This window comes from Glycine soja, chromosome 20 (assembly GCF_004193775.1).
Source record: "Glycine soja cultivar W05 chromosome 20, ASM419377v2, whole genome shotgun sequence".
Taxonomy (NCBI): domain Eukaryota; kingdom Viridiplantae; phylum Streptophyta; class Magnoliopsida; order Fabales; family Fabaceae; genus Glycine; species Glycine soja.
Window position 1 is genome coordinate 915,128 of NC_041021.1, and position 21,870 is coordinate 936,997.

The 21,870-nt window shown below is 33.5% G+C and overlaps 2 protein-coding genes across 2 annotated transcripts; both read right to left on the minus strand.

Annotated features, from left to right (window-relative positions):
- Positions 1–1,746: 1,746 nt before the first annotated feature.
- On the minus strand, positions 1,747–12,984 carry LOC114403332 (tobamovirus multiplication protein 3-like). Its single transcript, XM_028366229.1, has 11 exons — positions 12,646–12,984; positions 12,454–12,544; positions 12,289–12,341; positions 12,054–12,146; positions 11,848–11,919; positions 11,030–11,102; positions 10,890–10,935; positions 8,627–8,690; positions 3,334–3,387; positions 3,172–3,249; positions 1,747–2,182 (listed from the first exon to the last, which is right to left on the minus strand). Exons 1-11 carry the CDS (start codon positions 12,814–12,816, stop codon positions 2,090–2,092), a joined length of 888 nt encoding a protein of 295 aa, XP_028222030.1. The 5' UTR covers positions 12,817–12,984; the 3' UTR covers positions 1,747–2,089.
- A 4,357-nt stretch (positions 12,985–17,341) lies between these two features.
- LOC114401721 (protein SRG1-like) lies at positions 17,342–20,996 on the minus strand. The gene is made up of 4 exons (XM_028364303.1): positions 20,719–20,996; positions 19,785–20,032; positions 18,816–19,140; positions 17,342–17,806 (listed from the first exon to the last, which is right to left on the minus strand). The coding sequence occupies exons 1-4, from the start codon at positions 20,962–20,964 to the stop codon at positions 17,540–17,542; spliced, it is 1,086 nt and encodes a 361-aa protein (XP_028220104.1). The 5' UTR covers positions 20,965–20,996; the 3' UTR covers positions 17,342–17,539.
- Positions 20,997–21,870: the final 874 nt, after the last annotated feature.

Below are 21,870 nucleotides of genomic sequence, written 5' to 3' on the forward strand. Positions count from 1 at the left end.
AAAGATAAGATGAAGATAAAGAAAGATAAGATGTTGGGACCTAGTCTGCCTTAGCCTAAGATGTATTATTTTAAATTTTTCTCTATCAAATTGGTGAATTTTTCCTACCTTAATATGCTCAACCCGGGTCTCTCACGATCAAGAGCCTAATTTATATTTTCTCTCCCAAATCTCTTTACAAAGATGAAATCATAAACATGTATGCAAGAGACAACAAAGTAACTCTGTCCTTAGAAATGCAATGTTGAGATACCTTCTCCTGTAGATATTATCATTTCCCAATGAATAACCCTTAAAACTAATGCATGTAAGACATTCCTTGTATTTCTATAAAGGATGATTGTCTCTCGAGTGACTAATCCCTAAAGATGATGCAAAAATGAATGATACATGAACTTAAAATAAGAAAGAATAATAAGAAATAGGAAAGAAAACATCTGATTGTATTGATAGATATAAAACATTACAATACATCTATTGACTTTTTAGATCTGTAAGACCCTAATTAAGGGGGGTTTTAGTCTCTCATTGTCATGAGAGACTTTTACACTTTAGGAGGTTGAGATGGATGGAAGAAGATGATGGATGACTAAAGAGGGAGGGTTCCCCCTAAGGGATAGACCCAGTACGTGGGTTGTGAGACTCCATGTCTTTTTCTTCTGCTTCCTCCTCTTTATATAGGCACTAGGGTACCTTAATTTTTATGTTGACTTCGGACTTAGCACGAACTTTCACGCTAAGCGTGTCTTTGGGTTTCTTCGTGGACTTTTTTTGCGCTAAACGTGTGTTGTGCTCTGGACCTGTCTTGCACGTTAAGCGAATTTTTCAATTCTTCCAATTTTTCTTCAAGACTTTTTCTTCCAATTTTTGTATTAATTTTTTCTCTAAAGCATTTGAAATCTTCTTCTTTTAAATTTTGCTAGTAAAAAATAACAAAGATGTTAATTTCTTCATTATTTCATTAAAAATAATAATAAAATAAAGAAATTACACTTACTTATTAATTCAAATTGACTATCAAATTAACTTATATTTTACACCTATCAGTAATGAATAATTGCTCTTTGACAAACTAATGTTATTTTTCATACTATTAATTCAATCACTTTTTCATCTCGTTAAAAGAATTTAAATTTTCAACTAATTTTTTGTAGGCAATTACATTAAATAATGTTACATCACAAGCATCTTATTTTACTTTATTTCTTATTCGGCATTAGAACCATTTATGTCGTAATGGAACAAAAAAAATAGTATTATATACATAACAATTATTTGCTCTCATTGTATTCAGCTAAAAAAATTCTTGACGTTTTAATGTCGTGTATATCAATTCAAAACTACCATTCAACCAGGAAGTCATACCAAACATTCAAATACTAAGTAGCTGATAATTCACACTAACACCAATTGACAATTGAATGACTGTTTATGAAGAAGCAGGTTCACATTATCGCTTAAGATTCCACAACCAAGCATAGCAGCAACTTTTTAATAATCACTTCATCAAATCTAAAGCAAATCTGACCCAGGTATGCAAATCTTCAAAATGTCATCATATAGAAAACACGTACTGAAATGCTTGTTTTCTTTTCTTTTCTTTTTTTCTTTTACTTTCTTTTGGTTGTATCTTAGTAATCATGATAGTATTTAGTATTCAAACGTGGTAATTTCAAGGGGGAACATTTCATCTAGGAAGACTCCGATTCCGAATGAATTTTAATGATCAAACTAAAGAATCAAATCTGTAAAAACAAAAACTAAAGCTCCACTAAAGAAATGAAATTAGGGATATAGTGCAGAAATTAATGTAGTAAGTTAATATGAGTGAGAAATCAAAGGGGCAATACATTTTACGAACTCGTAGCAGTTCAAAACACTAATTATACAAGATATCACTATATCCCCTTCTCCCAATTATCATCGTGTCGAAATGCTGGATCGCAAAACTAAACCATAATGTTCTAGAGACAAAGCATACAAGCTTTGCCACCGAACATAGAAGACTGACTTGTCTCTACTCTAAAAAATTACCCTTGGAGAGTGATAATCATTCAAGAAAATAGTGAACGATTGATAAATCCCCTTTTCAGCGAATTGGGTGATATTGTGTGATACCACGCTTAGGTGGAAGCTTCCTCAAAATGAAAAGGACCAAAGAAGAAGGCAATATTTCCACCACCTGCAGCAAGAATGGGAAAACAGTAAGAGGAATAGAGTGGGAGACACTTTCTAGTAGAAGACATACAAACACCTTTCTCAATTGCTTATCCTTGAGATGGAGGTTTTATTATTTTAAAGTAGAGATGGAGGTTCATACAACAATTTATACAATCTCTTTTCTTTGTGTCTATCTCCCTCCACCCCATTATTTATTACATTCAGACTTCTATCTTTTCTCTCTTTATATCTCTCGGTTGTACAACTTGAATAATTTGTTATACAGGAAGCATTTCTCTTTAAAGTATTATAGAGTAAAGCATTTCAAAAAACATGGTAAAAAATGCTATTATCGATACCTCACAATAGCAATCCAATACCCTTCCAAATGGAAATCAGAATATCAACATCAGAGTATCAATAGGCAATATTTTGAGAAACAACATCTCTGTGGTTGAAAAGTTGTTCAAGAGATATCCTCACTATGAATTGGTGGGGGTTTTGAAACGGATGATTTGTTATCCAATTTAGCTCAATTTCCATTTTGGTTGCAGGTAAAAAAAATCTTATCAGAACTAAAGGCTAACGGTAATGCCAAACACCAGAAAGCAAAGTTGAATTTAAGTAACTAACAGTTCAGGTTAGAAAAAAAATATAGGCAGAGGATATGTCAGAGCTTTCCTCACCTCACTCAGCTTAAAGAAAAAGTAACCAGACTAGTATAAAACAGACCCAAAAATACAAATGATAACTAGTATAGTGGCATCTCTGTGAGGAGCCAATGGCCTCAGAGCCTAGTGGCATCTCTGTTTGCCAAGGGGGGCTGACGCTGTGGTGTTCAAAGTTGGCGTTTCAATCACCCAACACACCATTTACCCAATTTCCCACCTATATTCCCTTATTTCCCTCCTATATAAAAATGGTCTTCTACCATACCAATAATTTAAAAGAAACAGTAAGGAGTATGGCAATATAAGTACCAAAATAAGGGAAGGAACACAAACATCTTACCAGGTAATATATGAAGTTTAGAATAGGATGATCCAAAACATCAAGGTTCGCATTTTTATCAAATGCATTAAAACACATCTGATACAACAAAATACAATCAAACTCAATTTCGAAACCAAGCAAACAGGAAACACTATGAATTAAAAATAAAAAGGGGCCCACCACAATGCATCTGACAAGGAAACATAAAAAACATATGGTTGTCACATATCCAACCTACAAAAGAAACATGTAGATTGTTAGAATATATAAAAAAATATTTTTAGATTTTCTACAAATATCCATCTAGCTATCATGTTATATTATTATTCAGAGACTCTAATATCTCTTTTTCCTTCTTTCTCTCTCTCTCTCTCTCTCCTTTTTAACTATAAAAGCCCTATAATTTTAACATTTTTTTTTTGGTCAGAAAAAGTATTATATATATATATATAAACAGTACAATTAGTACTAGAATCTGTACATCCCAGTGTGCAAGTTGTCAATGAAAGATTATGGTATGGAAATATGCAATATATATTAGAATACCATAATCCCCACCCCTAAATACTGGAAAGCGGAAACAACCATTACAAAAAATATCTATGGCCTAGTCCCGCCCTTGTACAAGAAGCCAGATTTAAATATCATTGTCTAAATATCTAAGCCACAACCAGCAGAAGAAAATTGCATCCTCCATCAATTTCTGTCCATTAAACTCCTCAGTTGAGAAAACAATTCTATTTCTGAGATTCCAAATGCACCATGTGAGGGAAGCCCACCAAATCCACTATCTGTTTTGGATTATTTCTGGTGCCTTACAATAAGAATGTTGAAGAAAGTGTTCCTTAGGTGATGCAGGGAACATGGTTACAGTTTCTGTCCATGCAAGGCTCTCCCACCAAAAAAGACATTATTCTTTTGCATCCAAAAAAAGTGTGGGATGCTCGAACAAAACGGGCAGAAATAATCATCTAACATCACATTTCTTCTTCTTAGGTTTGCTCTTTTTGGCAATCTGTCCCTCACCAACCCCCGAACAAAGTGTGCAACCTTGCTTGGGATTTTCATTTTCCAGATGATTGTGAATGCCCCATCATCGTTCTCATCCGCCACCACTTCATTAAGCAAATGAAGTCTGCTTCCCTCTAAATACAGCCCACTCACATCCCCTTTCCAAATCCATCTGTCTTGTAGGTTAGGCTGAATCCTCAATATCCTCCATAAAGCTGGTTGCTAATTCCATTTTCCCTTCCAGCATCATTCTCCGTCACTCAAAATTTCATTCCCATGATTCCCCCACCTCAACGCCCATCTGCTGAATAGTGTGGTGTTGCTGTTGCAATATGCAATTCTCATCCGCCACCACTTCATTAAGCAAATGATATCCACTTCCCACTAAATACAGCCCACTCACATCCCCTTTCTAAATCCATTTGTCTTGTTGGTTAGGCTGAATCCTCAACTCCTCAATATCCTCCATAAAGCTGGCTGCTAATTCCATTTTCCCTTCCAGCATCATTCTCCGCCACTCAAAATTTCATTCCCATGATTTCCCCACCTCAATGCCTATTTGCTGAATAGTGTGGTGTTGCTGTTGCGATATGTAATAGACTCTGGTACTTTTCCATCAAAAGCAGCCTGTCCTCCCTCTACCAATCTTTCCAAAACTTTATCCGCAACCCACATCCTATTTTCCACTTCACACCATCATTGAGCCACCCACCTTCCTCTTCTGATCCACACACCACATAAGTCCCACCATCATATCAACTCCTTATGATTCCTCCTAGCCTCATCTAAATTTCTCCATCCCCCATACTTCGACTCCAAAACCTTTGCCCATAAAGCGCCAGTATGCTGAAATAAGTTCCAACGCCATTTACCAAGTAGTGCTCGGTTAAAAGACACAAGATCCTTCCAACGCCATTTCATAGTCGACTTTAAAGACTATACAACTTTTTCTTCCCCTTTTTGCTTCATCAAAAGCCTCATTAGCAACCCCACGTTGTGCAAAAGATGTCTCCCCTCTATAAAGGCGCTCTGACGTTCATCAATGATAGTGGCCATAACCTTCTTAAGTCTTCTAGCTAGGATTTTGGCGACAATCTTGTAAATATAGCCTATCAGAGAGATAGGTATGTAATCATTTAGATTTTGGGGATCCCAAACCTTTGGAATCAAAGTCAAGAAGGAGACATTACTGCCTTTTGGGAAGCACCCATTTACATGACATTCAACCAAGAAGCATAGGACATCTATTTTCATTACGTCCCAAAATTCCTTAATGAATTTAAAATTTAGTCCATTAGGTCCTGGACTCTTGAAACTTCCACATTCGCACACCGCTGCCCTTACCTCATCCTCCTCAAATCAGGCCACCAATTTAGCATTTTTCTCCTGATTAATGGTCTTGAATTCTACACCACCCAATCTTGGTCTCTCGAATGATGATTCTTCAAACCTTTCCATAAAGAATTGTTTGACTTCCTCCCTTACTCTGTTTGGCTCCTCCACCCAACATCTGCCAATAAAAATCTCTCGCAACATGTTTTTGCGTCGTTTCCAATTGACAATCATGTGGTAAAATCTTGAATTGCAGTCCCTCTTTCAACCACTTTATTCTTGCTTTTTGCCTCATAATGGATTCTTTTGAGTGCGTAGTCACCCAAACTTCTTCCTGCAGCTCCTTCCTCAACCTGATTTCCTCCTCAGTCAGATCTCTTTCCTCCCTTTTCTTTTCCAAGTCATTGAGTTTTTGCTCTGCCCTCTTTAGCTTCTAGTGGATATCCCCAAACTGCTCTCTATTCCACACCTTTAATCTCTGTTTCAACAACTTCAATTTTTCTTTTAATACATAGCCTCCCCACCCTAGTACTGGCACTCTCTCCAGCAATCCCGAACTGTCTTCCTAAAGGATTTATCTTGAAACCAGCAGTCTAGAGTCTTAAATGGCTTCGGGCCCCAATCAGCAATGATTGATTTCAGCAGAATTTGACAATGATCTAAGTAATTCCTATCCAATATGAATTGTGTACTTCCACTCCATTTAGAGAACCATTCAGCAGATATAAGAATCCTATCCAACCAGCTTTTAGCTGTCCTATTTGGCCTATACCAAGAGAATTTACACCCTACACTTGACACATCCTCAACTTCTAGATCCGCTATCCAATCATTAAATTCTGTCATGACCCCCCCCCCCCCCCCCCACCTTGCTCTCTTTGGCCAACCCTCACTTGTTCTAATTGTCTCCTTACATAGTTGAAATCGCCAACAATACACCACAATTTGACATGACTTGCATTTCTTAATTGTTTAATCTGATCCCACAAGATTCTTTTTAAGTTTGCATCACAAGGGGAGTATGTATTTACAATTGTGATTTTTGCGCCATCATCCTTCCAAATACCTTCTAGTGAAATTAAGTCCACTGCCAATAAGCTCCTTCTTTGGTACAAAAGATGATTCACTCCATATACATAGGATGCCTCCAGCACTGTTCACTGCTGGACTGGTTGCCCATTTCACCTCTAAATCCCCCCACAAAGCCTGACATGTAGTTCTGTCCACCATTTCCTTCTTAGTTTCACGTAGACATAGCATATCAACTTGTTCATTTACCACCAGTTTCTTTACTGCTCCCCATTTAACACCCCTCCCCGAACCTCTAATGTTGTAGGTAATTATCTTCATTGATCACCCTCCCTATTTCCCAACTTCTCAAATTTAGACTTATCTCTTCCATCTAAAGCAACCATTCTAGTCAACACTCCATTTTCATCTCTTCCATCTAAAGCTCCCATGTTTTTAGCCAATTCCCATGTGCACGCAACATCCATCATAGCATCACATCTTCTCGGGCTCTTGTATATAGAACTTGAAGTTGACCCCTCATTATGCACCCCTTTCATATTGGCATCCCACATGGCCCTATAATTTTAACATGATATCTAAGTAGTACCATCCAGCATGATATGGTCTTGACACTAGTTGCCTGCTGAGTTTCCTAGCATCTGAAAAAGTGTCTTTACCTTTATCTCTTTGACAAACCCTAACTGCAGTAGTAGTTGGGAGCAAAGTTTTGTCATGTCTCAATTCTGGCATTCTCTTCCCTCTCAATACCTCAGATTTGGCAACATACCTTCCTACAACAATCTTTCTAGTGGTGACTTTTCTACTTACAGACACTCTGGTGACTTTTCTTATTATTGTGGGATGTGGATCATAGAGATGGTGATTTTTCTATGCAACTTATGAACCATAGTCATTCTACTGAGTTATCTTTCCAACGATGCTTATGTCTCTAGCACGAGTTACCGTTTCAACAAAGTTTTGTGGAGCCCACTTTATATTTATGTCATTTTCTAAATTGCATTCTCCTGATTAATATATTATTCAAGTGATTTTTCATAATATATATATATATATATATATGCACACACATTAATATTTGTCTATCAATACTCCACAACGAGCTATTTATATTTACTTTTTGTTCTTATGATTTAAATTTCCTTTCAGCTTTTTCTTTTCTAGTTAGCTTGCTAGTCACACATTTATGTTTTAGTAAGTTACTCATTACTTTCTCTATATAGGAACATGACATAGCTAGAATTATTTGATGACCTTATATTTCTAAATTTAGGTAATTTAATTATATCAAGACATTTCATATATAAGCTATGAGCTTATGTATTGTATTTTCAAAGTGAAGCATTTTGGTGTACAAGAAAAATTAAGATTAACTAGAATGTGAAAAGATAAAAGTAATATAATTACTTAAGATAAAATTGAACATCAATTTTTTAGGTGCGTTGTTAGAGAGGACTTCATAGGCAATTGGTAAATTCCATAACCTCAACCCAAAATAGAGCTACTATTATTATTAATTAGTGACCTTCAATTTGTATTAGTAATGCTACATTAGGTATTTGACCAGGTTATTAGCAGAGATAGGATCATTTGTGTAAGTATTATGTATGATATTATTACACACCATATCAATATAATCTTATATTGAGTATTCCTTTTCTGTCTCTTCCTTTTTGCTTAGTCAAGCCCCTATAATTTTAACATAGATTAAGATAGCATTTGCCTTGAGTTTTTTGAACTTTAAAGCTACTTTAAAATTGAATTTAAAATTAAATTTAAATCCATCTAGTAATTCCACAACTTTTTAAGCTTAAAAGTTACTTTTCAGTTGAAACTTCTTGGGAGTGTCATTGGATTGATTTGAAATTATGGAGAAGTAGAAGCCAAAAGCTCCTAAAACTAGCTTCCTTGAAGATCCTTTTTCTTTAGTTTTCTTCATTTAAAAAAAGCTACATTTCTTAAAGCTCCTTTTTAAAAATTTGTTTGACTCAGCTTCTCCTTTTAAAAAGAGGAGCCCAGAATAAGCTAGGCGATCACTACCTAATTCTGGGTCAAAGTGAAGGAGGGAAGAAGAGGAATATCCCATCATCAAATTGCATACCTCTTGCAGCTTCTTACATCGCCCTTTGGATTCAACAGGAAAGCGTTGTAGCATTAAGAATAGTCTGTAAAAAACAGTCAAGAAGGGGATGCAGAATCAGAAAAGTCAGAAGGTAATACAGATAAGTACACAAAGCATAAGTACATTGACAAAATTCAAATTTTTAATTTAAAAATTGAAGCTAAAAGTATCTATCTGCTTTAAAATTCTCTAATTTTATAAAAAAACTTCGTACCCCATTGCCCAGAGGCTCTTCGCTATGCGAAGGTATGGGGGAGGGACGTTGTACGCAGCCTTACCCTTGCATATGCAAAGAGGCTGTTTCCGGATTCGAACCCATGACCAACAAGTCACCAAGGCACAACTTTAAAATTCTCTAATTTTATAAAAGAGGAAATTTCATTTGAGAACCAGGTCACAGAGAAACAGAAGGATATGCTAACTAGTAAACGGAGAAGAAAATTGACATAGAAAGTCACAAAAGCTTAAAAATATAAAATGAGGTATGATCACTAAGTAGCTTGTAAAGGCTTGTGATGCAGCAACATAGCTCCCAGGTAAATTATGATTTATGATAACTTTACTGCTACCAAATCTAAAACCAAATATAGTTCGAAATTTTAAAAATCTTTGAGGCCACTCACAGCAGTATCCAAATCAGGGTAATAAATAAGACCATGACTAACTAAAGACGATTAAAAAAAAAAATCCTTCGACCTGTTAAGCTGATTATGTTTATTTTTGAAGGATTTACCAGTCCCAGTTTCTGTAAATTTCTAGTTTGGATAAATAAAAAATTGTCCATACTGGTTGCCACATTTTCAGATAATATCCGTTTCTTATCTTCACATACAACTGAGTTCCTTTGGGGTTAGGAATAAAAAAAATAAAGGCCAAAAAAAAAACACATACAAAAATTGTTTCTAACTTGATTCTGCTTTGTACATTGGATAAGTCTGAAAGGAAAGTGGATTGTTCACTCTCCTGGCATGTTTTCTTGTAAATTCCTTTTTTCCCAAAAGTCAATTCTTCCTTATCAACAAACCCATTTGGAAATCTAAAGCTCTCCAAATATTCTTTCAACTGCGGTGCTTAATAAGACATAAAAAAAAATGATTTGCTACAAATTTGTTAGCCTCATGGCAGCTACTGTCCCTTGGAACAATCCTTTTGGAACACTAATTCCTGCCTTTTTATTTTAAAGGTTTTGGTAAAAGTAAAGAGGCCAATATTTAGTGGTAGAGTAAAGCATACACAATTCTTTAGTGTACTTCTTCAGTTCATTCATTGGTCTGGAATGCATGCATTTTCATAGGTGTGGCATTGCCATTAAATCAGCTCTAGGACAATTAAGTTTTTATCTTCTCTTTGGTTGCAGAATACATGTTTGTTGCACAGATTATATAGCACTAATATGAGAGTCAGCCAAGAGAGTAAATGGTAAAATAGAGTCATGGAGAGAAACTTTAGAATTTTTTAAACAAAGGTAAAATGGGTCCATGAAGCGTCCATGTTTACCAAGATATGCACTAAAACTAGCTTGGTGGTGAAAATTGAAGATCATAATAACACATCATATGACAAACATTATGTCATTTCAAAATTAGGACTCTCAAAGGCCACAATTGTTATCCCTTTATCCTTCTTCATGGATATCCTGGTTACAATCATATATCCTACCACCTCACAAAACCAGGACAGTGCAACTAATGTAAGAAATTTCAGAGAAGACCAGATCCCAAATATTGAAAGCAGTAATCAAGACACAAAGGAACTATCTTGGAATTGAAAATAATTCATTTGTAAAAAAGATTTCAAATGTGGTAAAGATCAGTCTATACTTCTGAGTTTGACTTAAAAGATCCAACAATACAACAAACTATTTAATTGGGATGAAGAGTCCTGTCCACACCAATGGCCTATGAAGTTAAATTTTAGCTGCTATAGAGAATTACAACAGAAACTTCAATATAGGATTGGACCCTGATCTCAATACAGATGTATACCAATCTACAAAGTATGCTCCCCCAGGCCCATCTTTTAGCACCATTTTATTTCATCAGTCCAGAAAGGAAGAACTGACCAACCAGTAGCAAAAACAAAGGCAAATAATTTTCATTTCTGCTCATTCAAGGAGTCGTTATTCTAGATTCTACTTCATTTTTCTCTACACAACCAATCCCCAACTCAATGGGTGGCATCTTGTAACTTAATGCAATAGTTTCATGCATCAAAGGGAGTTGGATATGAATACAGCAATTACCTTCTACCATAGAGAAGAAAGCCTATGGCTGCACACAAAGAGACCCCTATTGCAACATATATATTATATGCGTTAGCAAAAACTGATAAAGGTGTCACAAATAATAAAAATGACAAACCAAATCTCCAGCATAGACAAACCTGCAAAGAACATCTTAGACAAAATGAGCAGTCCACTGATAGGTTTCCACCACAATATTAACCATAAAGTAATCTGATATACATTAAACCAAAAAACAAGATGGATCATATTCAACAAACTCCACTAGTCAACTTGAAAGTAAAAGCCATCTGAAACTTTCAATGCATCTTAAAATAAGAACTAATGACACAAGATAAATAAATTGAATATTAAATGTTAATTACCAACAAATGGACTGAGCAAAAAAAAAAAACGGATAGAACCCATAATAAAATAACTAAGGTATTTGTAAGAAGAGGGGAAAGGTGCAATGCAACTGATCAGACTATGAGGTGCGATGCACCTGATCAAAATTAGGAGAGAAAATAGTCTAACTAACTGCCTAATTGAGCTATGCTTCAGCTAGGCCTAGCTTGATTCACTTCTACATAGAGAAGGCAGAGGAAGCTATGAGAGTGGGAGTCACTTGTCAATGGAAAGAAGCATGTTAACAAATCTAGGATGCCAGCATAGAGGAAGCAAAAGAATTCAGTTTGATGTTTCAAGGTGAAATAGAAAAAATTTGAATCTAGTTTGTTATTATTAAATGCTTGAATATTGCTCACTTAGAATTTAGAAACCAATATTATTATCTATTCCTTCATATCTCTACAACCATAACCTAGTTGCACAACTATACTACTATATCCTATTATTGGATATCACACAAAATTTTCCTTCTAGCCACCATATAGTGAATCGCAACGACGCAACCAAAGTCAAACATCATTCAATAGTTGATCACATACACAAACTTTGTAAACAATAAAATTTTCACCTGAACAACATAAACCACAATATTAATCGTATAGAAACTTGGTTTCAGCCCATCAGTTGATACAGCACGTGCCTGCAAAAGCATTTAACACCGAGGCAGTAATCAGCCCATCAAAACCAATCAGCAAAACACACTGCCATGGAATAAGAAAATCACAGGAGGCAAACCAACCATGTAGAAGCAAATGCACCACAAATCAAACTTGCCTGGTAATAAATCTCAGCCCAGAACAGGACCAAAAGTGCATATGTTGTAAAGAAAGCAAGACTCGGCACGTCAAGCAAGATGTGTTGAACAATCTACAAACATAAGCAAACGCAGTGAGTGAGTATAAGTGAGTCTAACCACATTCTGTAATTAGAAAATAATAAACAACTAATCTTATGTTAAGAAAAAATTACTCAAATTAAATGTTACATTCCATTCCCTATACTCGAATACCTCTGGCTTCAACCTCTGCACGTTCCGATAGAAGATGAAAACTACACACCGAACTGCAAAATTAAAAAGAGTGCACAATCCCTTAACAAAGCGTCACATTATTAAGCAGTTACTAAACAAATAATTTCAAAAAGTAAAATAACAAAAGGTTTGAACGATACAAACCCCCATTCACCAAAAAATTGAGAAAGTGAAAGACCTTCTGCGTGGTCCAACCGTACTCCGGCACTCTCAAATGTATCCGAGCCAGTTGAACCTAAAGTTCAATCAAAATAAAAAATTTATAAAAAAAAAAAAACGAATAAACAAAAATAAAGCCCTAATTTGGAATTGAAAGAGTACGCCACGCGACGATACCAAAGCTACGGTGGCCACGATACCGTAGAGTACGGCGAGAGTGTAGGACATACGATCCTGCCACAGCGGAGAGTCGTCGATGTCGTGCCACCAGCTGGAGGCGTCAGTGAGCTCGACGGCCGCCACCGACATGACCTCCGCCACCGTCGACGGCACGCCCTCGCTGCCCATTCTGGAATAGACGGTTTTTAGCACGCGCGGCGGCGAGAGTGAATGAAGGAAAGAACAAACGATAGAGGGAAGAGAAAAGCAGTGGTATGATGAGGAGCTAGGCTTGTGTGTGGTGATAGCAATGAATTATGAATGTCTATGTGTACGTTGTATGTGATAACTTAGAGAGAGGGTCAGAAGGAAGATGGTAATCTTATAAATAATCTATATTTTTCTTTATCTGTTATTATTTATTTTTATTTTTATTTATCTTTTATAACTTTTTAATTATTAATTATCTTTTTATCTTCAAATGAATATACATTATCATTATCATTTTCTCTAAATTCAACTCTCTTCTTTTTTTTTTCTTTCTATTATTTTCACTTAAGTTATATTATATTTAACAGATACAGAATTTTAATTAATTTATTATTGTGAACACTTTGAATTGAATGTGAAAGACTTTTGGTGATTTTTTCTCATTTTAGATTATTAGATTAATCTAATGGTCCAGATTTTTCACTTATTTTAAAAAATATTTCATTTTAATTATTTTTTTATATATTTTAAAATTATAAAAATATTATTGAAAGCATAAATTAATTGGTATAGAATTATTTCACTTTAACATTTAACCTGTAAATTATCTCAGGTATTGTTCAGATTGTCATTTGTAAAAAAAAAATGGCAGTGTAAAATTATTAAAAAAATTATAAATATTGAATTGTTGGAATGTTTTTACTTTGAAAGATGTTTCTGGCAATTTAAGAACTATCACCGATTAAAATGAAATGATTTTTTTACAAGTTAATCTATACGTTCAACAATATTTTCTATTGTTTAAAAGTATAAAAATAAATTAATAATTAAATTAAAAATATTTTTCAAAACAGTTGAAAAAATTTGGATCCCTAGATTAATCTAGGAAATTCATCAAATGTCAAAGTCACTAAATTTGTTCCCATGAATGTGTGGGATGTGCCAATTAATTGCATCATGCAATAACGGTTAATGGAGAAATGGTGAGGCCTGATTGGTTGAACGGATACTAGATACAAGAGAAATTAAAAAGTGAGGTTATTGTCATTGTTTGATAAAAAAAAAAATACTTATATAACGTTTAAGTGATGATATAATATTGATATATTAATATGATAAATAATGTGAGAGGATTATATGTATGTTAAGATGAAATTCACTGTTTAAATTTTTATTATTGTTATCTGATTAACACATTGAGAGTATCATATCAAGATATATGTTAAATTATCATATAATTCATCATATCAACACATCATTACTACTTAAATGTTATGAATATAAATTGATGATAAATTAACTATAGAACATAATTGTTAAATTTTAAAAAGAGTGGGACCAAATTTACAATAAAACTAAAATTGCACAATCATAAATTATAAACACCAAAAGTAAATTTAAAAAGAAAAAAATGTGAAACTTATATTTTTTTATTTTTTATTGAGATGTGTAAAAACCGTCAAGATAGACCCATATTAAAACTTGTGCCATTTTTTTTACAACCAATTTGTAGCTTGGAGAAGGACTTATATCTTTGTTTGTTTTGTTTTTGTCAAGAATTATGCTTTTAAAAATATTAAATACTTTGTGATGGCATTTAGCCGCCACAAATTATTTCTTGTTTTTTTAATTTACTTTAAAAGAAAAACAAGAAACAATTTGAAAAGTCCTTCTCCCAACCAAAATAGCGTTTAAGATAAAAGCAGGAATAAAATCAATAACCTTGAATTGACCGTCTAAAGAATGACCAAATTTGGAAAGAACATCAGCAACCTGGTTGCCTTCACGAAGGGTGTGGGACCAAACAGAATCACAATCAAACCTTTTAATTCTAAACTCTTCATTACTATGAACCAAAAGTTGCACAAGGATGAGAATCAAGACACCCATGCTTCAGGAGATTGATAGCAAGCTAAGAATCCGACTCCATAGTGAACCTCTTGAATCCTCTTTGTCAAGCAATAAGAACACCAATTAATACACACAACCCATGATTCTGCACTAACAACTGGACAAATACCAATATCAACTACACATGAAACCACAACAAATCCACAATGATCACGCAGAATGACTCCCACAAAAGCTGAACCAGATTGTGCCTGAATCGAGGCATTAGAATTCTGCTTATAGCAATCAACCAAAGGGGGACTCCAACAAATAAGCTTGTCATGATCAACCGAATTATGGGAGCAATTAAGGCGATATGCTATCCGAGATAGCAACAACTTGGTGCAAAATCTTTGAATAGAAATTCGACAAAGAAGAGGTCTTATTCTTGATGACAAATTAATTTGTATAAATTATCTAGAATAACACCAAAAATTAAGGGATTTGAATTTCTCAAAAGCCATGATCTGAAATCCAAATTAAGAGCATCCAAATGATTGTTAAGGGGAAACAATGAGACCATACATTTTTCCCAAGCTCACATAAATGAAAAACATGATCAATATTTTTAGGACTACCCAAACATAAAGGACAACTTGCATTATCAAGCATCCCCCTTATTCTCATAGCATTGGTAACAAGAGAATCTTTTGCCCCTTTCCAAAGAAAAAATCTAACTCTTTTTGGACCCTTCCACCTCCTTATAACTTTGAATAAAGGTTCACCTAGGAGATACGCTCAAAAATCAAACTGTTACAAGCTTTTGCAATAAAAAACAAACCATATGAAGTATCAACCCAAACAATTCTATCACCTACTCGAACAGGGTCTGCAGTTGGAATGGAACAAATAAACTCACAAGTGAGGCTAGGAAGATACCTTGTACATTAGCTGGAGATTCTAGGCACCAGAATTAGTAACAAAGTAACTAACTGATTCAGCTTCAAGGTCACTAAGAACAACACATGTCGATTTGTGCGCCAAAGGATCTTGAGAAGGAACCCAAAGTTGGTTCCAAAAGTTGACAGAATTCCCATCACCAATTCGCCACTCCAGGTTTGCAGTAACATTTTCCCAATTGTGACAAATTCCCCTCCAAGTATTTGACCCAGGCTGAAGGACATTAACATTAGGCACAATAGAATCACCACACTTATATTTTTTCCTAAGGATTTGCACCCATAAAGAATTTCTTTTGCCACACAAGGACCAACCTAATTTCACCATAAATGTAACATTGAAATCTCTGAAGTCCAAATAGGGAGCAACATTCCTACTCTATAGTCAAAATGGCAAAATCCAAGATGAGGTGAATTGGATCTTCAGAGTTTTTCAAGCCCATCAAATACTTTTTTTTAGAAGTTTGATTGGATTCTTATAGATTTATAGATTCAATTAATTTCACAACGAGATGTAGAAGAAAGATTAGCCGAATGTGATTTTCTAATGTAAAACTTATATGATCAATGCTTGAACAACTTCAATTATTCAATTTAAATGATCACAAATAATCAAGATCAAGAGAGAAAAGTAGAGAGAAGATGACACAATGATTTTTATATTGTTCGATCACCCTATGTGCTCTACATCCAATCCACAATCAACCTAGATTGAGAACATGAGTTGTAGCTACTCGTTAGTCGTTCATTGGATAGAAACCCACCCTTTACGTGCATGAGTACTCCTTTAGAAACTTTATGTAGGTATCTACAAATATTCATGGATAACTCTTATAAAAAAAAATTAACAAAATTATTTTTTGTGATCTTTCGACAAACATGTAGTGACAGGTGCATCAAATATCACCATATTTATAAATTAAAGAGTTGTAAAAAGTAATTACTTTAACATGTTTTTTAATTATTTTGCCAATTTTTCTAAAAGAAATAATTGAAAAGGTCCACAAAATTGCATCTTTTAAATAAAACTTTGCATATTCGTCCCTATCCCCTTTACAAATGGGTATAGAAAAAAAATCAAATTGAATTACTAGTCGGATACTCATTTAGATATCGGTTCTATTTGTGATGGATTTCACCCCGTGGGTATTCACGAATGCAGTTTTAATTTGGCCATATCCCTGGATATGGACTGGACATGGAGAACATTAGCCACCTATACAGCAAAGCTGAGATCATTCAAACATTCACCGGAGGGAGGTAGAACATGAAAATCAATTTCAATGCATTAGATAATGTATAACGCATTCAAGTCGGTTGTTGAAGACCCTAATGTCGGCTAACGTCGGGTTGAGCCAACCGATATGGAATAGGTGCTCAATGTAAAAGTTCATTAATTTTTTTTTTATGGAAAAATATTAGTTACTAATTGTTAACTTTTTGTTAGGAGGAGAATAAACATTTGACCTCTTTCTCTCTCCCTTCTACTTTTATCAAAATACAAAAACTATAAGGAAGGTCTGATAAAGAGAGAAGGGAAATAGGAGAACTCACAGGCTTGAATCCTCTGTTAACAAAAACTAATAATATTAACTCTGTTAACAAAAACTAATAATATTAACTTTAACATTTGTCAATAAAAAAAAACAATAAAGCTCAACGATTCTGACAGATTGGCCAAAATATCTTATATGGAATTTTTTTTTAGTGTATCATTAACAAAACCAATTCAATAAAGAAAAATATAATTAACAGATGATGACTCAATCAATGATCAGCATTCAAATATAGAAAAGGAGTAAAGGACCAATCCACTCATGAGACCATATTCTATTGAAATTACACACAAAGAATATCAAAACAGTTACGGCTTCCATAAACTATACAAATAACTTTCAATTATTCCCCACGAGCTAGCCTTTGATGTTCTCATTTCGGATCCTCAAGACATTATTTATGTATGATTTCCCACGATGCTGAGGTGAAAGGTATCCCTGGTAGAAGTCTGCTACCCCAATTGTTTTGAACAATGCAGGTCTTTCTGGAGTAACAACAGATGGTGTTGGACCTATGTTTGCACTCCATTCCGGGCCACTAAATGTAGCTATGGATAGCCTTTCTTTCTGTGAGTTTACCACTGCTCGATGCTCACTGCTCTTGTATATCCCATTTGTCACTACCTATTAAACCATATATATAGAAAAGGCATGATTATATCGAATTGTCAACTTAATTTCTCTAAATATATAATAATTCATAAAATTCACTAATGTAATAAAAAAATAGTTTATAATACACTAAAGAGAAATGACACGTAAAATTAAGTTGCATGATATTAAAGTGGCCACTTGAGTTCGTGGAAAACTTATGTTAACTACGGAGTTAATAAATGAATTGAAGAATAAGTTAGTGGAATAAAGTCGTTAACATATGCGTGGACCTACTAGAAGGTTAATTAGTTAAGAATGTACTATACCTAAGTTTTCTCCCTACTATACATATATAAATAATATTAAAACCCTTAATTAAATACATATATCAACTTAAGTCGACAACATTTTTATTGTGAGTGATTATAATTAATTAAGAAGGTTAATTAATTATATTAACCTAGGTTGGGGTTGAAATGAGAAGTCAAAGGCTGGACAGTTCGGAGGTGAATGGTCTCAATGCTTTTTCCTGCATAAAATACTATAGCTAGCTAGGTAGTCTCAAATTTTTAGAATTTATATTTTCCTTACCTCTTGATTATATATCATGTTATATATGCTTCCGGAGAGTACCTATGTAGCTCTTAAAGTGCAGGTTTCATTGGTTAATTGCACGAGAAGTAAAAAACTACACAAATATATCATGATATGGGAAAATAGCTAGGATATAGCCATATAGAATATACACCAATAATAATAAAAAGTTTAGGCATCTACTCACAAACCATTACATAGGAACTCACAAGATAAGATGGTATGATAGTTGAGAGGAGAGATATGATAATATATCAATATGAAAAGAAAAAGTTTGAATTTTTTCACTAATAAAACATATTAATTATTAATATAATATTTACTTAAAGATCATATTATACATGATTATAAATTAATTGACAATACAAAAACTTTTATACTGACAAATGACAATGCATACTTATTTAAATTTTATAATTTTTAATCATAAATTTGAATCACTTACCTCCAAAACATCTCCAAGACTAACGATGAAAGCATTAGGGAGGGGTTTCACAGGAACCCAAGTTCCATCTTTCTTTATTTGGAGGCCTTCCACTTCGTTGCCTTGGAGAAGGATGGTGAGGGCAGATGCATCAGTGTGAGCATTTAGGCCAAGGACATTTTCTGGTTGGGGACAAGGTGGATAGTAATTGATCCTTATTGCTTGGCCTGATTCCCCTAATGTATCTTTAATTTCATTTGGTTCTGTACCAAGGGCTTTTCCAATAAGAACATACATGTTGATGGCAAGGTCTCTCATCTCATTACAATAAACCTCTAAATTCTCCCTGCAAAACGTTAACTTATTAATGTCATCATGATTTTCAGATACTAGCTACACGGCAATGACAATCTTCTAATCATGTGTGCATTCGGTAACAGAGGCAAGAATAATTGTTCATTTCAAAGGAGCAATCATTACATGAAAAATTGAAACCATAGCACTGATATAAAATATAGAGAGAAAAAAAGTTGTAATTTTATTTGAATATATTTTAGCTTCAATGCAAATTCGAATTGAAGATAAAAATTGAGATTCACGCGAACTCTACCTCTTACTACTTTATTATAGTTGGCACTAGTTGAAAAAAAAGTGGAGATTAATTACATTTTGCACTTCCCACATTAATCAAAGTTTAGGGAGGGGGAGGGGTACTTAAAGTGATTAAATATAAAATTATGGGAAGTTATATTTAGGAATCTCTTGTTTCTCATACCACTTAATAAGAGATAGAAATGAGTCAAATCTTTTTTAATGAATTCTACAAGATGTTATTTTCACAATTAATTTATATTTTACATTTAAACCCCAAAATCCATCTAATTTTGACCTAAAAAGATATAAAGTTGAAATAACTAATTTCTTATAATGATCAATTACGTTTAGATTAATCGATTCTAAAGAAAGGAGAAAAATAGACTTAAAGAGCACCTGAAAGGTTGTGGTAAATTAGCAAATATGTGGGGCTTCCTTGAGTGAGATGGAAGAGTTAAAATGTAGAAGCCATCTACCCAATCTGAGGGCTCCTCTTTAGGTTTGTCAATCAGTTGACCAAATCCTTCCATATCTCCTGGTTTCTGCCAAAGTTTTTTCTTCTCTTCCATTGAAAGATTGAAGAGTTCTTGTGCACCTTTCTTTACATCTTCCACCAATTCAGAGCTAGTTGCATGATTTATCAGCTGTTATACAAAAACCATAATTTGATAGATTAGCGTCGTCATGTTCTCTCTTTTAATTTTGGTCAACTTTCATTTTAGACTCTTAAAAATGATTAATCATCTGTTATACAAAACCAATAATTTTGCGCAATTAGACTTAATCTGCTTGTGTTTTATTTTGATTGTGTTTAATATTCGATCGATTTCATGCCTTCGAATTTAAATACAAATTTATTAATGATAAAAATAAATTAAAACATAAAATACTAATACATGTGTTAACAGTTTTTCATATTTTAAAATTAAATCTTAAAAAATATTTTTATGGATTAAAAATTATAACAATAAGAATGACCAAATATTTATTATGTTTAATGTTAGTTTACATTTTGAGTTGTATTGATTAAGAAATTAAAACACACACACACACACACACACACATATATATATATATATATATATATATATATATATATATATATATATATAATTAATAAATAAGTAAAGAAAATATTATTTAATTAATGTAATTGTTTACAAGACATATATACAGTATTTTATATGAAAACGATTAATGGCTGCGTCAGAATAATATAAAAGTCATTTTCACTTTTTATGACAACTAAATTTACTGTTGTGGTTGGAAAAAAAAAACATGGCATCAAATAGAAATAGCAAAGCAAGTGAAGGTGTAGATATATACCAACCTGAAAGAAACCCCATTCTTTGCATGCAAGGTCCAGCTTCTCCAGTTCAGGACCCTTCACTTCCTCAGCCAACAACTTGTTTAGGTCAATGACAGGGAGCTGAGGCAAAGAGTCTTTGTTAGATAGAATTGGAGGGTCAATATCTGGACGAACATATCTCTCTGGAACTTTGGTTAGTGCCTCCTTTGCTAGTAATTCTTTCACAGAATAAGGAATAACAAGCTCTTCTGTTGTTTCTGGTTCCATAATGCTCTCTCAACTCTGTAAGACAAGAGAATGATGTGTAATGTATGTATATATGTATATGTTTGGACATTGATACTGAATAATGAATATTCTAAGACAGGTTGTGGATTTTGATTTATTTTATTCAAAGGACAGTTGAGGCTTCGCTATCCGATCCGTTGACCTCAAATTTAATAATTATAACAATAACAATGAAATTACGGATGGCAGATTAAAGGTTTCACAAAACAAAATTATTATTTGTGGATTTCATCGTAAATGGCTTAGCTGGGGGTGGCTTATTTTCAGGCGCAGCCACGGGTCTTTATGTGAAAGAAACGCATTTTCTTCCTTACACGTAATTTGTGCGTGATTCCAAGCACATGGGTTGGAATTTATGTGATAATATAGCTTGAAATATAATGGTTTTATTAAGTTGCAATCAATGCTTATAAAATCATTTTGCACGCAGCCATTAATTTGTGAAGTTAATTTATACAGTAGTAGTAGTATAGTTACTTTTGTTAAAATAAGATAATAATTAAATATTAATTAATATCCTTTAATATTCTATATAATAATATAGAGTTTGATTAGATACATGCAATAATAGTATATAATGCTTTTCTAAATTATTGTCGAATGTAAGCTATAACATATGGTTTTATATTTTTATAATAATAACTATTTAAAGTCATATTTGTTCCCTTCAAACAAAAAAAGTCATATTTATTATGAATAATCATATATTTAATTATCTTTTATGATATTTTCTTATTTTTATTTATCTATTTGTAACTTTTCAATTATCTTTTATATTCATAAATAATAGACCATTCCTATTGAATAGATTATATACAATTATTTTTATATATTCACCGGAATCTTTATCTTATCTTTTTTTTCGGGTTATATTTTATTTAACAA

Excerpts from the sequence above, each read along its gene's own strand:
- LOC114403332 (XM_028366229.1), bottom strand. The coding sequence starts at position 12,816 with ATGGGCAGCGAGGGCGTGCCGTCGACGGTGGCGGAGGTCATGTCGGTG. Across the intron at positions 12,545-12,645 it reads TCGTGGCCACCGTAGCTTTG|GTTCAACTGGCTCGGATACA; the intron begins GTATCGTCGCGT and ends ATTGAACTTTAG. Across the intron at positions 10,936-11,029 it reads GTCTAAGATGTTCTTTGCAG|GGGTCTCTTTGTGTGCAGCC; the intron begins GTTTGTCTATGC and ends ATGTTGCAATAG.
- LOC114401721 (XM_028364303.1), bottom strand. The coding sequence starts at position 20,964 with ATGGAACCAGAAACAACAGAAGAGCTTGTTATTCCTTATTCTGTGAAA. Across the intron at positions 20,033-20,718 it reads AAGAATGGGGTTTCTTTCAG|CTGATAAATCATGCAACTAG; the intron begins GTTGGTATATAT and ends TTTGTATAACAG. Across the intron at positions 17,807-18,815 it reads GTCTTGGAGATGTTTTGGAG|GTAGTGACAAATGGGATATA; the intron begins GTAAGTGATTCA and ends ATGGTTTAATAG.